This window comes from Martes martes, assembly GCF_963455335.1.
Source record: "Martes martes genome assembly, chromosome: 17".
NCBI classification, from domain to species: domain Eukaryota; kingdom Metazoa; phylum Chordata; class Mammalia; order Carnivora; family Mustelidae; genus Martes; species Martes martes.
This window is the reverse complement of record NC_137905.1, coordinates 53,443,796-53,458,934: the sequence shown is the minus strand read 5'-3', so window position 1 is coordinate 53,458,934 and position 15,139 is coordinate 53,443,796. Positions and strand designations below refer to the sequence as shown.

Genomic DNA, 15,139 nt, shown 5'->3' with positions numbered 1-15,139 from the left:
GAAATTTAGGTGACAAATTTACCTGACACACTCAAAGACCTCTCTAATATCCAGATTGCTTCGGACTTGGAGTTTATAATTGCTTAGTTTCTGTGCTCCTCCACTGACCATCAGCAAAACTTCAAACACATGAGTATTTATAAGATAATTATATAGTATCACATAACAATTGCAATTATGACTAATTGTTAACTTTGAAGAAGAAGATCTAGATGTTCTGTTAGCTTCTCATCATTGTATTGGGGACCCTGAGGGGATGAGTGAATTACCAACATTAGGAACATTAAGGAAATTCCTACAATTTACATATTTCTCATAACATGAGGGGATTTTACATTCCTTATCCATGCAAAGCAGACCACGGATATCCTGGGGTCGGGGCTCATGAGCAGAAAGGGGCTGAGGGTTGGGAAACACAGAGTGATTATCACACTGGTGTTTAGAAGGTACCAGCTGAGATAATCAAAAATACCCAAAATAATATGAAAGATAGAGGAGAGGGTGTTAAAATAGACAAAGGTGCTCACCAGCAGAAGGATGGTTTTGGTGGCTGTAGACTCAGGGGATGATGAAGAGACATTGGTCCTAAGGATGTGTTGGACCCTCTGCTTGTGCCTGTACAGGTAGAAGACCATGGAGCTGCTGGCCCAGAACATGAGCCCCAAAAATACCGCATCAGGGAATGACAACAATGCTACAAACAATGGGTCTCTGTTTTTCTCATGACGAATACTTGAACAGCGCCCAAAACGTTTCCTATTTGTGATATTTTTGTTGTTCAAAGTGATAGTCATAAACAAAGGATACATGATATTTACCAGTATCTGCAAGACCCAGCACAGGACAATTGAAGGGACAATGCACTTGGGAGGTTTCCCTTTAAGTGCTGCCCACCTGGAGTTCCTGGGGCTGATGGTGATGGCCTGGAAGACACTCAGGAGGCAGGTGGTGCCAATGGACACCCCCCTGCCCACCCCACAAACATAGGGGAAAAATTTGCATCCAAAATCACTGAGGATGTGATACCACCCAAAGGATGACATTGTATTGTGTATTCCAACAGACAGCAGGACCAAAATGTTGGCTACAATCAGATTTTTAACAATCAAATCTGTGGACCTTGGCCTACACCCAGTGAAATGAAGGAGGAGATAATGGTAAAGAAGACAGAAGTTCCCCAGGATCCCAACCACAGTCTGTATTAAGATGATCACTCCTACTGCCAGATCCCTGGTGGCCATCCTGACAGTACTCAGTGACTGATAACTGTCTTCTCGGATAGAGGATCCTGCATGGGAATAGGAGGAATGGGCCACACAAATCATGTCATATAATTTAATACTCTACACTTAGCTACACATCCTATTTTGAAATACTACTAAAAGTTCTTCTGTCATGTAGAGCCTTCAAAGGGTTACATACACAACCATTACCAAATACTTGCATGTGTGAATCGCTGGTTTAATGGCCACCCATGGGGGTCACTTCTTATTTCTCACAGATTCAGGAGGCATTCCTCACTGCATTCCTCATAAAGATGTGGACAACACACTTACACAAAGGTGAACTGCTTTGTCTCAATTCACTCACCAGTGCAGGGTGGGGACTTGAAACTGGCTGCGCTGGTCACAAAGTTAGTGCACTGAATCCATAATATACAAAAATACTAGTCAGCAGCGGTCTTTAGATAAACCAGATCTCAATGTAGTTTTATGTTAGCACCTTGCCATCCGAATTGAGATTGCTGCCTTATTTAAATTTTTGTTTGCATATACCACCCAGTGCTATATGGAAATAATGAATCATGGAACACTACATCAGAAAATAACAAAGTACTCTATGTTGACTAACATAACAATAAAAACATAAAAATAAGTAAATTTTTGTTAATGATGAGTTTTCACTTATTTATGGAGATTGTTCTATAACCAAATATGAACTTAAATAAGGCTTTAGAGTTAGTAATAAACTGTAGATGCACTGACTACAGTACTACAAAGATGCAGAACCCTGCCCCACGGCAAGCTGGACTAAATGAATGCAAGAATGACTCAAAATAAGCACAGAACCAGAAAGAATCATTTGCTTTCATTCCAGGAACAAATGCACAAGGCATAGATTCTGCACAAGAAGCACCACTGCCAGATTACATTGTGTAAAGTAGAAACAAAATAATGACTACATTATGATCATATATGTATGTATTTAGGAATACCTGATGGAATAAATTTAGTAGCTGTAAAGCAAGATCTGTGCAAGATACTGAAATACCAGATGCAAAATGCAATGTACAGTAAAAACCTTGTATCTTGTATAAGTGACATAGTTTTTGGATTTGTATTCTAATATTTAATAGCAGCATATACAAAACAAGATACATTAGAGCCTAAAAATCATGTCTGAAATGTGTTAAGTTCTATTTTTCTTAAATTTTGCTTCCTACTTTAATGGGAAAAGTCCCTCCATAACCAATTGATACACAAGTATTTAATCCATTAAGCACTTCATAGACCCAGAGCTATAGAAAACGTGTCCACTCCAGCAACTGTGACCTGACACACTGTGTCTGCTCATGATCACATGATTTCTACACATTCATCCAACATTTATTACAAACATGGAGGTACTATTCCTGCACATGGGGAGATCTGCAAATTATGCTATGGCTCCTGTGACAAAGACTCAACAGCAGACTCACACGAAGACGACAGTCCTTAGGCACATTAAAAATCAGAGATCTTTAGAGAAAATGTTGAACTACTATATTCCTCACCTGAACATAATACAACTCTGTTTGGTAAGTAAGTGGAATTAAAATTAACACTTTAAAAAGTCAGTTTTGACGACCCCTCTGATGAAAACACAACAGTCACTGTCAGGGAGGATTCTACTCTGTTGCCTCAGGAGCCATCAGGGGTGGGTGCTGGTCTAGCGTCCACATCTCTCTTTACTGACTCAGCTCCTGCCTTGGGATGAATTCCACCTCCATGCCCGGCTTCGGCACTCGACCACATTCATACACAGAAATCCCCCTTTGTCCACTATGCTCCCTCACCTGGACTCCTGAGACAACTCCTTGCCTTCCAGACTGTACCTCTCAGATAGAAAGATGCAGAGAACCCACCAACTTCTTCCTGCTGCCCAACTGGAGGGCTCAGGGTGATGGTCAGAGTGGTCAGTACAGGTGCAAGAGGGGCAGCTGGGCCCTGAGATGGGTTTTTATGTCTCTGGGAGCTCCCCTCCCTTCACAACTGCAATTATCATTTCATCTGAAGCAGCAGCATTGGCACTGACAGGCTTGGGAGCTGAGAATATTTTTAAAAACCTTTCTCCCAGGTGCCAATTGTGAAGAACAACTACAAGTTTCTAGCTAGCACCTCTCAAGACACTGCTGGCATGTGGGAAAAGGACAAAGTCTGGGGGAAATAAGAAGCATGGGTAGAAAACAAGCACTACGACAGAGAATGCTGGAGAGGAGAGTGGGTATGAGGAAGCCAAAGAGCCCAGGGGAAAGGAGCAGGGTGACCGCGTTGAGAGACAGAAGTAAAGGTTTCCAAGTTATGAACACATGACCTCTCAGGAGGAAGGGAGGAAACAGCATCTCAGCTGGAACTCATTACTGGTCTGAGAAAGACCTTTTCCCTTTGCTCCCCAATTTCCAGGCTTCTTTCTCATTATCTGGAAAAAAACACATTTGTAATGATGCCCTTTTCTATGGCATCAACATACTCCATCTATAATGGGTTGCAACGAGTCTCATCAAATGAATATGCTGAAGTCTTAACTCCAGTACCTCAGAATATGCCCTTCGTAGGAATTAGGGTCACTGCAGAGGGAATCTGTTAACATGAGGTCAGGTGGAATAGGTTGGCCACTAGTGCATCATGACTGGTGTCCTTACCCAAAAAGGAAATCTGGAGGAAGACAAATTTGATTGGCCACAAGCAAAGGACAGAGAGCTGGGAGGGAGGCCTGGAGAGATACACCCACAATGAGGGACATTCTGCAAAACAAAGTCAGCATTCATCAATACTGTCACTATCACTGAGGACAAAGACAAAGCAAGAGTGGTAACTGATCTCGATTAAAGACTAAAGAATGAAGCCAATAAAATAAGTCCCTGATGTGACTGGATCCAAGATTTCTGAGAACAGACAAAAATGACATCATTGTGTCACTGCAGGAAATCTGTATATGGACAGTCAGGGAAATGAAGGCATGACACTACTATTGCTCATACATGTATGATAGTTTTCTTGTGTTAGGAGAAAGACCTTGGGGCACCTGGCTGGCTCTGGTGGAGGAAGGTTTGATGCTTGATCTCAGGGTTGTGACTTCCAGCCCCACATTACTTCACAGTTTATTTTTTCCCCATTTATTTATCTGTGTACAGTGAGCCAACAAATAGTACATCATTAGTTTTTGATGTAGTATTCAACGATTCATCAGTTGTGTATAACACCGAAGTGCTCATCACAACACGTGCCTTCCTTAATAGCCGACACCTGGTTACCTCATCCCCCACCTCTCTCCCTTCTGTAACCCGTAGTTTCTTTCCCAGAGGCCAGAGTCTTTCATGGTTTGTCACCCTCTCCGAGTTTACTTTTAAACAAATCTTACAAAAAACAAAAAAAAAAAAGAAAAAAGAAAAAAGAAAGGAGAATACCTTTGACATAAGAAAATAAATATCCAGAGATTAAGGTGAAAGTGTCCAGATGTTGGAAAAGTATTGTTACATATAACAGCAAAAGCATATAAACAGATAAAAAGGAATTTGTGATAAAACAGCAATGCTTGGTGAATCTGGATAGGAAGGATGCTTGGCTGTAGGTTTATATTTTTTCCTTCATATTATCTGCTAATTTTCTTCAACATGCAAAGTGACCATTGAATGACAGGTGGAGGAGACTTGCGGGTATGCAGATCCTGGGATATGACAAGGTACAGACCTTTACAAGGACAAGTTCAGAAGTGTACAGCCATGGCAAGAAAAAGCATTAATGGTGGTAAACTGATCCCATAGCCAGAACCACCGAGACGGTTGACACAGGAAATAAGCACCTTGACCAATTCTCTACACTCCTCTGATGCGTGAGACATCCAATGTTCAACTCTATCTTAAAAAATTTGGAAATACCAGTATTTTTTCCTAATACTACAGGAACGTTGTACGTTATTGCACACAGATTAGCTGTTTCCATAATACTACCTCTATCCCACACTGCTTCTTCCAATGGTAAAAGTACTCCAGATTATACTACCGCAGATCATGATGTCAACATGTTACCATAGGTAGATACACAGACATACACATTTTGCCGTGAGAGAGTCCGGGGCAGAGTCCGGGAGCTGACCGTTGTAGAGAAGAATGAGACTCCCCCAGAGGGAGATCTGGACTTTGCCCTCTGATATTGGGAGGAGACCTCCAGACTCCTGAATCCAATATATTTGTTGGCTTGGAGGCTTGGCCACCAGACTATCTCACCATGTAGTTGACAATGGACCTTTGGCCCAAATTCTCCTGTCAGCCTCTGGGTGGCTGAACACCAAATGTATCAACTCACCCTGGGGACAGTATGAAGACTGCCGATCATCCGCAAGGTAAGTCGTATAACTGTAGTAAAAATGCTGGGTACCGAGGCTTGGGTGAGCCTCCGTCACTGGCAATACTCCGTGAGTGTTATCCCATATCAACTCCAGAAAGTAACACTCTATATGACTTTGCAGAAAGAGGACAACTAGAAGAGCCACAGCGAGTACTTTTCCTGGACTCTGCCCCCTACCTCTTGTCCCTGTCAGTTGGCCATCTGTTCATTTTCCTGTAATACTCCACAATGAGGAGACAGCTCTCAGCGAGCTCTGTGACCTCCTCTATAGAGATCTACGGATACTGAGTATCATTTTGGGGACCTACAAACTTGCAATTGGTGTCATCAGTGAGTGTGGTCTTCTGTGGACTGTCATGCCTCAAAGTTCTCAGCTGGAATAAAACTCTCACAGGGGGAAGGGTTGGTAGACATAGACCAAATGGTGAATTTTGCTGGTGGAAGATCCAAGGAAGTCATTTTAGCTCTTAAAATTTCCGTTTCTTCTTCTTTTATTTTATTTTCCAATTTTCTTATTTTACTTTTATATTTCAAGTTGGCTTAGTTTTTTCAGTGGTGGCATCTGACCACCGCAGATTTTGTTAGGCAGCATCTAGCCTGGGTCATGGTTGACATGTTGGACTCTGTCCATTCACTCAACCATCCCTCAACAGAATGACTGGGAGGAGGAACTCCCAACAAAGAAGAGAATCAGAGACAATATCCTCTGCCACAGAGGTAATGGGTATGAAGATAAGCAAGATGTCAGAGATAGAACCCAGGATAGCAATCACGAAGTCAATAGCTAGGTGTGGAAAAGGCATTAGCGCAACAGAGAATGTCTAAGGGCAGAAATGAGATCGAATCAGGCTGAACTTAAAAATGCTATCAATGAGATGCAATCGAAACTGGATACTCCAACAGAGAGGGTAAATGAAGCAGAAGAGAGAACCAGTGGTCTAGAACATAAGCTGACAGAAAGGATGGAAGCTGAGGAAAATAGGGATATGCAGCTAATAGCCCATGACAATAGACATAGAGAGATCGAGGATGCCATGAACTGTTCCAATGTCAGAATTATTGGGACCCCTAATGGGGTTTTTCGAGATAGAGGACAAAAGGTATATTTGAGCAAATCATAGATGAGAACTTCCCTAATCTGGGGAAGGATACAAGCATTTGAGTCCAAGAGGCACAGAGGACCTCTACTGACGTCAAGAAAAATAACATGTCACAGTGAAGCTTGCAAATCTTAGAGCCTAAGAAGCTATACTGGGTGCAGCTAGGGGGAAGAGATTATTATGTAGGGAGGGAGGAACATCAGAATAACATCAGACCTATCCACAGACACCTGGCAAGCCAGAAAGGGTGGGCAAGACACGTTCCAGGTACTAAATGAAAAGAACATGCAGCCAAGAATACTTTACCCAGCAAGCCTGTCATTCAGAACTGATGGAGAGGTAAAGAGCTTTCAGGACAGGCAGAAACTGAAGGAGTTATGTGACCACCAATGCAACCTTGCAGGAAATATTAAGGGGGATTCTATAATCAAAGAGAAACCCAAGAGTCACAAGACCAGGAGGAAACAGAAATCTATAGAAAGAAGAACTTTACAGGCAATACAATAGCACCAAAATCACATCTTTCAATAGTTACTCTCAATGTAAATAGGCTGAATGTTCCCATCAAGAGACACGGGGTTTTAGATTGGATAATAAAGCAGGACCCATCCAAAGGCTGTCTACAAGAACACATTTTGAACCTAAAGATGCCTCCTGATTCAAAGAGAGGGGATGGAGAACCATTTCCCACAGCAACGGAGCTCAAATGAAAGCTGGGGTAGCAATTCTCATATCCGACAAATTGGACTTTAAGCCAAGATGGTAGTAAGAGATGTAGAGGGACATTATATCGTACTTAAAGGGTCCATCCACCAAGAAGATCTAACAATTGTAAATATCTAGTCCCCCAACATGGGAGCAGCTGATTACACAAACCAATTCATAACCAAAATAAAGAAACATACTGATAGTAATATATGAATAGCAAGAGACCTCAGTGCTCCACTCACAAGCTCATTTAAGCGGAAGATCAACAAAGAAACAAGAGCTTTGAATGACACACTGGACCAGAAGGACATCGTGGATACATATAGGACATTCCATTCTAACCAATAGAATATTCATTCTTCTTGAGGAAACATGGAAATCTCTCCAGAGTAGGCCATATCCTGGGTCAGAAATCAGTTCTCAACGGATACCAAAAGATTGAGAATATCCTGCATAGTTTCAGACCACAGTATTGTGAAACTGGAACACAACCACAAGAAGAAACTTGGAAGGAAGTCAAACACTTGCAAGGTAAAGAGCATCCTGCTAAAGAATGATTGGGTCAACCAGGAAATTAAAGAAGAACTTAGACAATTCATGGAAACTAGTGAGAATGAAAACACATTGGTCTAAAACCTATGGTACACTGCAAAGTTGGTCCTAAAAAACAACAACAAAAACAAAAACTATGTACCAACTATATTATTTGTTATACTCCACAAATTGGAAGGGGAGGTGAACCATGAGAGACTACGGACTCTGAAAAACAACCTGGGGGTTTTGAAGGGGCAGGGGGTGGGAGGATGGGGGAATCAGGTGGTGGGTATTAGGGAGGACACAGACTGCATGGAGCACTGCGTGTGGTGAAAAAACAATGAATACTGTTACGCTGAAAATAAATAAAAAATTAAAAAAAATTATGTGCCAACAAATTAAGCAACCTGGAAGAGATGGATGCCTTCTTGGAAACTACCACGCTGAAACAAGAAGAATCTGGCCACCGGACTAGACCAATAACCAGTAAAGATACTGATGCAGTGAACAATAACCTCCCCCAAATCCCTCCTAATATTGTTGGTGGGAATGCAAGTTGGTGCAGCCACTTTGGAAAACAGTGTGGAGGTTCCTCAAAACGTTCCAAATACAGCTACTCTCTGACCCAGCAATTGCACTACTGGATACTGACCCCAAAGACACAGATGTAGTGGAAACAAGGGCCATAGGTAGCCCAGTGTTCATAGCAGCCATGTCCACGATCGCCAAACTGTGGAAAGAGCCGAGATGCCCTTCAACAAGACAAATGGATAAAGAAGACGTGGTCCATATACACACTGGAATATCACTCAGTCACCAGAAAGGATGAACACTAAAATTTTGCATCCACACGGATGGGACTAGAGGAGATTATGCTAAGTGAAATAACTACAGAAACTCAATTATCATATGGCTTCACTTATTGTGAAACATAACGAATAGCATAGAGGACATTAGGAGAAAGATGGGAAAATAAAGGTGGAGGAAAATGGAGGGGGAGATGAACCATGAGAGACTATGGATGCTGAAAAACAAACAGGGTTTGGGAGGGGGGTGAAAGTATGGGATAGCCCATTAATGGGATTAAGGGGGCACGTACTGCAGGGAACACTGGGTTTTATATGCAAACAATGAATTATGGAACACATCAAAAACTAATGAGGTACTGTATGGTGAGTAGCATAATAAAAATTTTTTTTAATTTTTTTATTAAATATTTTATTTATTTTCAGCATAACAGTATTCATTGTTTTTTCACCAACCCAGTACTTGATCTGTACTCGATTTTTATGCCAGTACCATGCTGTCTTGGTGATCACAGCTTTGTAGTAAAGCTTGAAATCAGGTAACGTGATGCTGCCAGTTTTGTTTTTGTTTTTCAACATTTCCTTAGCAATTCGGGGTCTCTTCTGATTCCATACAAATTTTAGGATTATTTGCTCCAGCTCTTTGAAAAATACTGGTGGAATTTTGACCGGAATGACATTAAAAGTATAGATTGCTCTGGGCAGTATACACATTTTAACGATGTTTATTCTTCCGATCCAAGAGCATGGAATGGTCTTCCATCTTTTTGTGTCTTCTTCAATTTCTTTTAGGAGTGTTCTGTAGTTCCTCGAGTACAGATCTTTAACCTCTTTGGTTAGGTTTATTCCGAGGTATCTTATGGTTCTTGGTGCTATAGTAAATGGAATTGATTCTCTAATTTGCCTTTCTGTATTTTCATTGTTAGTGTATAAGAAAGCCACTGATTTCTGGACATTGACTTTGTATCCTGCCACATTACTGAATTGCTGTATGAGTTCTAGTAGTTTGGGGGTGGAGTCTTTCGGGTTTTCCATATAAAGAATCATGTCATCTGCGAAGAGAGAGAGTTTGACTTCTTCCCTGCCAATTTGGATACCTTTTATTTCTCTTTGTTGTCTGATTGCTGTTGCTAGGACTTCTAATACTATGTTGAACAAGAGTGGTGAGAGTGGGCATCCTTGTCGTGTTCCTGATCTCAACGGGAAGGCTGCAAGCTTTTTCCCATTGAGGATGATATTTGCTGTGGGTCTTTCATAGATAGATTTGATGAGGTTCAGGAATGTTCCCTCTATCCCTATACTTTGAAGCGTTTTAATCAGGAACGGATGCTGGATTTTGTCAAAAGCTTTTTCTGCATCAATGGAGAGGATCATGTGGTTCTTCTCTCTTCTCTTCTTGATTTGTTCTATCACATTGATTGATTTGCGAATGTTGAACCATCCTTGTAACCCAGGGATGAATCCCACCTGGTCATGGTGGATAATCTTTTTAATGTGCTGTTGGATCCTGTTTGCTAGGATCTTGTTGAGAATCTTAGCATCCATATTCATCAGGGATATTGGTCTGAAATTCTCCTTTTTGGTAGGGTCTTTGCCTGGTTTGGGGATCAGGGTAATGCTGGCTTCATAAAAAGAGTCTGGAAGTTTTCCTTCTGCTTCAATTTTTTGAAACAGCTTCAGGAGAATAGGTGTTATTTCTTCTTTGAAAGTTTGATACAATTCCCCAGGGAATCCGTCAGGTCCTGGGCTCTTGTTTTTTGGGAGGTTTTTGATCACTGCTTCAATCTCGTTACTCGATATCGGTCTATTCAGGTTGTCAATTTCTTCCTGGTTCAATTTTGGGAGTTTATAGTTTTCCAGGAATGCATCCATTTCATCTAGGTTGCTTAGCTTATTGGCATATAACTGTTGATAGTAACTTCTGATGATTGTTTCTACTTCCTTGGTGTTAGTTGTGATCTCTCCCTTTTCATTCATAATTTTATTAATTTGGGCTTTCTCTCTTTTCTTTTGGATTAGTGTGGCCAATGGCTTATCGATCTTATTGATTCTTTCAAAAAACCAGCTTCTAATTTCATTGATACGTTCTACTGTATCTCCGGTTTCTACCTCATTGATCTCTGCTCTAATCTTGATTATTTCCCTTCTTACGTGTGGGGTTGGTTTGATTTGTTGATTCTCTAGTTCTTTAAGGTGTAGAGACAGCTGGTGTATTCTGGATTTTTCAATTTTTTTGAAGGAGGCTTGGATGGCTATGAATTTCCCCCTGAGGACCGCCTTTGCTGTATCCCATAGGTTTTGGAGTGAAGTGTCTTCATTCTCATTGGTTTCCATAAATTGTTGAAGTTCTTCTTTGATCTCCTGGTTGATCCAAGCATTCTTTTTTTTTTTTTAATTTTTTATTTATTTTCAGCGTAACAGTATTCATTGTTTTTTCACCACACCCAGTGCTCCATGCAATCTGTGCCCTCCCTAATACCCACCACCTGGTTCCCCCACCCTCCCACCCCGCCCCTTCAAAACCCTCAGGTTGTTTTTCAGAGTCCATAGTCTCTCATGGTTCACCTCCCCTTCCAATTTCCCTCAACTGCCTTCTCCTCTCCATCTACCCTTGTCCTCTATATTATTTGTTATGCTCCACCAATAAGTGAAACCATATGATACTTGACTCTCTCTGTTTGACTTATTTCACTCAGCATAATCTCTTCCAGTCCTGTCCATGTTGCTACAAAAGTTGGGTATTCGTCCTTTCTCATGGAGGCATAATACTCCATAGTGTATATGGACCACATCTTCCTTATCCATTCATCCGTTGAAGGGCATCTTGGTTCTTTCCACAGTTTGGCGACCGTGGCCATTGCTGCTATAAACATTGGGGTACAGATGGCCCTTCTTTTCACTACATCTGTATCTTTGGGGTAAATACCCAGCAGTGCAATTGCACGGTCATAGGGAAGCTCTATTTTTAATTTCCTGAGGAATCTCCACACTGTTCTCCAAAGTGGCTGCACCAGTTTGCATTCCCACCAACAGTGTAAGAGGGTTCCCCTTTCTCCACATCCTCTCCAACACACATTGTTTCCTGTCTTGCTAATTTTGGCCATTCTAACTGGTGTAAGGTGGTATCTCAATGTGGTTTTGATTTGAATCTCCCTGATGGCTAGTGATGATGAACATTTTTTCATGTGTCTGGTAGCCATTTGTATGTCTTCATTGGAGAAGTGTCTGTTCATATCTTCTGCCCATTTTTTAATATGATTATCTGTTTTGTGTGTGTTGAGTTTGAGGAGTTCTTTATAGATCCTGGATATCAACCTTTTATCTGTACTGTCATTTGCAAATATCTTCTCCCATTCCGTGGGTTGCCTCTTTGTTTTGATGACTGTTTCTTTTGCTGTGCAGAAGCTTTTTATCTTGATGAAGTCCCAGAAGTTCATCTTTGCCTTTGTTTCCTTCGCCTTTGGAGACATATCTTGAAAGAAGTTGCTGTGGCTGATATCAAAGAGGTTACTCCCTATGTTCTCCTCGAGGATTCTGATGGATTCCTGTCTCACGTTGAGGTCTTTTATCCATTTCGAGTTTATCTTTGTGTACGGTGTAAGAGAATGGTCAAGTTTCATTCTTCTACATATAGCTGTCCAGTTTTCCCAGCACCATTTATTGAAGAGACTGTCTTTTTTCCACTGGATATTTTTTCCTGTTTTGTCAAAGATTATTTGACCATAGAGTTGAGGGTCCATATCTGGGCTCTCTACTCTGTTCCACTGGTCCATGTGTCTGTTTTTATGCCAGTACCATGCTGTCTTGGTGATCACAGCTTTGTAGTAAAGCTTGAAATCAGGTAACGTGATGCCACCAGTTTTATTTTTGTTTTTCAACATTTCCTTAGCAATTCGGGGTCTCTTCTGATTCCATACAAATTTTAGTATTATTTGCTCCAGCTCTTTGAAAAATACTGGTGGAATTTTGATTGGGATGCCATTAAAAGTATAGATTGCTCTGGGCAGTATAGACATTTTAACGATGTTTATTCTTCCCATCCAAGAGCATGGAATGGTCTTCCATCTTTTTGTGTCTTCTTCAATTTCTTTTAGGAGTGTTCTGTAGTTCCTCGAGTACAGATCTTTAACCTCTTTGGTTAGGTTTATTCCGAGGTATCTTATGGTTTTTGGTGCTATAGTAAATGGAATCGATTCTCTAATTTGCCTTTCTGTATTTTCATTGTTAGTGTATAAGAAAGCCATTGAGTTCTGGACATTGACTTTGTATCCTGCTACATTACTGAATTGCTGTATGAGTTCTAGTAGTTTGGAGGTGGAGTCTTTCGGGTTTTCCATATAAAGAATCATGTCATCTGCGAAGAGAGAGAGTTTGACTTCTTCCTTGCCAATTTGGATACCTTTTATTTCTCTTTGTTGTCTGATTGCTGTTGCTAGGACTTCTAATACTATGTTGAACAAGAGTGGTGAGAGTGGGCATCCTTGTCGTGTTCCTGATCTCAATGGGAAGGCTGCAAGCTTTTTCCCATTGAGGATGATATTTGCTGTGGGTTTTTCATAGATAGATTTGATGAAGTTCAGGAATGTTCCGTTTATCCCTATACTTTGAAGCGTTTTAATCAGGAACGGATGCTGGATTTTGTCAAAAGCTTTTTCTGCATCAATGGAGAGGATCATGTGGTTCTTCTCTCTTCTCTTATTGATTTGTTCTATCACATTGATTGATTTGCGAATGTTGAACCATCCTTGTAACCCAGGGATGAATCCTACCTGGTCATGGTGGATAATCTTTTTAATGTGCTGTTGGATCCTGTTTGCTAGGATCTTGTTGAGAATCTTGGCATCCATATTCATCAGGGATATTGGTCTGAAATTCTCCTTTTTGGTAGGGTCTTTGCCTGGTTTGGGGATCAGGGTAATGCTGGCTTCATAAAAAGAGTCTGGAAGTTTTCCTTCTGCTTCAATTTTTTGAAACAGCTTCAGGAGAATAGGTATTATTTCTTCTTTGAAAGTTTGATAAAATTCCCCAGGGAATCCGTCAGGTCCTGGGCTCTTGTTTTTTGGGAGGTTTTTGATCACTGCTTCAATCTCGTTACTCGATATCGGTCTATTCAGGTTGTCAATTTCTTCCTGGTTCAATTTTGGGAGTTTATAGTTTTCCAGGAATGCATCCATTTCATCTAGGTTGCTTAGCTTATTGGCATATAACTGTTAATAATAGCTTCTGATGATTGTTTCTACTTCCTTGGTGTTAGTTGTGATCTCTCCCTTTTCATTCTTAATTTTATTAATTTGGGCTTTCTCTCTTTTCTTTTGGATTAGTGTGGCCAATGGTTTATCGATCTTATTGATTCTTTCAAAAAACCAGCTTCTAGTTTCGTTGATACGTTCTACTGTATCTCTGGTTTCTACCTCGTTGATCGCTGCTCTAATCTTGATTATTTCCCTTCTTACGTGTGGAGTTGGTTTGATTTATTGTTGATTCTCCAGTTCTTTAAGGTGTAGAGACAGCTGGTGTATTCTGGATTTTTCAATTTTTTTGAGGGAGGCTTGGATGGCTATGAATTTCCCCCTTAGGACCGCCTTTGCTGTATCCCATAGGTTTTGGAGTGAAGTGTCTTCGTTCTCATTGGTTTCCATAAATTGTTTAAGTTCTTCTTTGATCTTCTGGTTGATCCAAGCATTCTTAAGCAATGTGGTCTTTAGCTTCCAGGTGTTTGAGTTCCTTCTGAACTTTTCCTTGTGATTGAGCTCCAGTTTCAAAGCATTGTGATCTGAGAATATGCAGGGAATAATCTCAGTCTTTTGGTATCGGTTGAGCCCTGATTTGTGACCCAGTATGTGGTCTATTCTGGAGAAGGTTCCATGTGCACTTGAGAAGAATGAGTATTCTGTTGTTTTAGGGTGGAATGTTCTGTATATATCTATGAGGTTCATCTGGTCCAATGTGTCATTCAATGCTCTTATTTCTTTATGGATTTTCTGCTTCGATGATCTGTCTATTTCTGAGAGAGGCATGTTAAGATCTCCTACTATTAATGTATTCATATCAATATGACTCTTTATCTTGATTAATAGTTTTCTTATGTAATTGGCTGCTCCCATATTGGGGGCATAGATATTTACAATTGTTAGATCATCTTGGTGGATAGTCCCTTTAAGAATTATGTAGTGTCCTTCTGTATCTCTGACTACCGTCTTTAGTTTAAAATCTAATTTATCTGATATGAGAATCGCTACCCCAGCCTTCTTTTGAGGCCCATTGGCGTGAAAGATGCTTCTCCATCCCTTCACTTTCAGTCTGGGTGTATCTTTAGGTTCAAAATGGGTCTCTTGTAGACAACATATGGATGGGTCCTGTCGTTTCATCCAATCTGCAACCCTGT

General features: G+C 40.8%; 1 protein-coding gene across 1 annotated transcript; it reads right to left on the bottom strand.

Annotated features, from left to right (window-relative positions):
• Positions 1-302: 302 nt before the first annotated feature.
• On the bottom strand, positions 303-1,325 carry LOC308358407 (vomeronasal type-1 receptor 4-like; the record flags this gene model as incomplete). The annotated part of the gene is made up of 1 exon (XM_080828591.1): positions 303-1,325. The coding sequence occupies one exon, from the start codon at positions 1,323-1,325 to the stop codon at positions 303-305; it is 1,023 nt and encodes a 340-aa protein (XP_080684717.1).
• Positions 1,326-15,139: the final 13,814 nt, after the last annotated feature.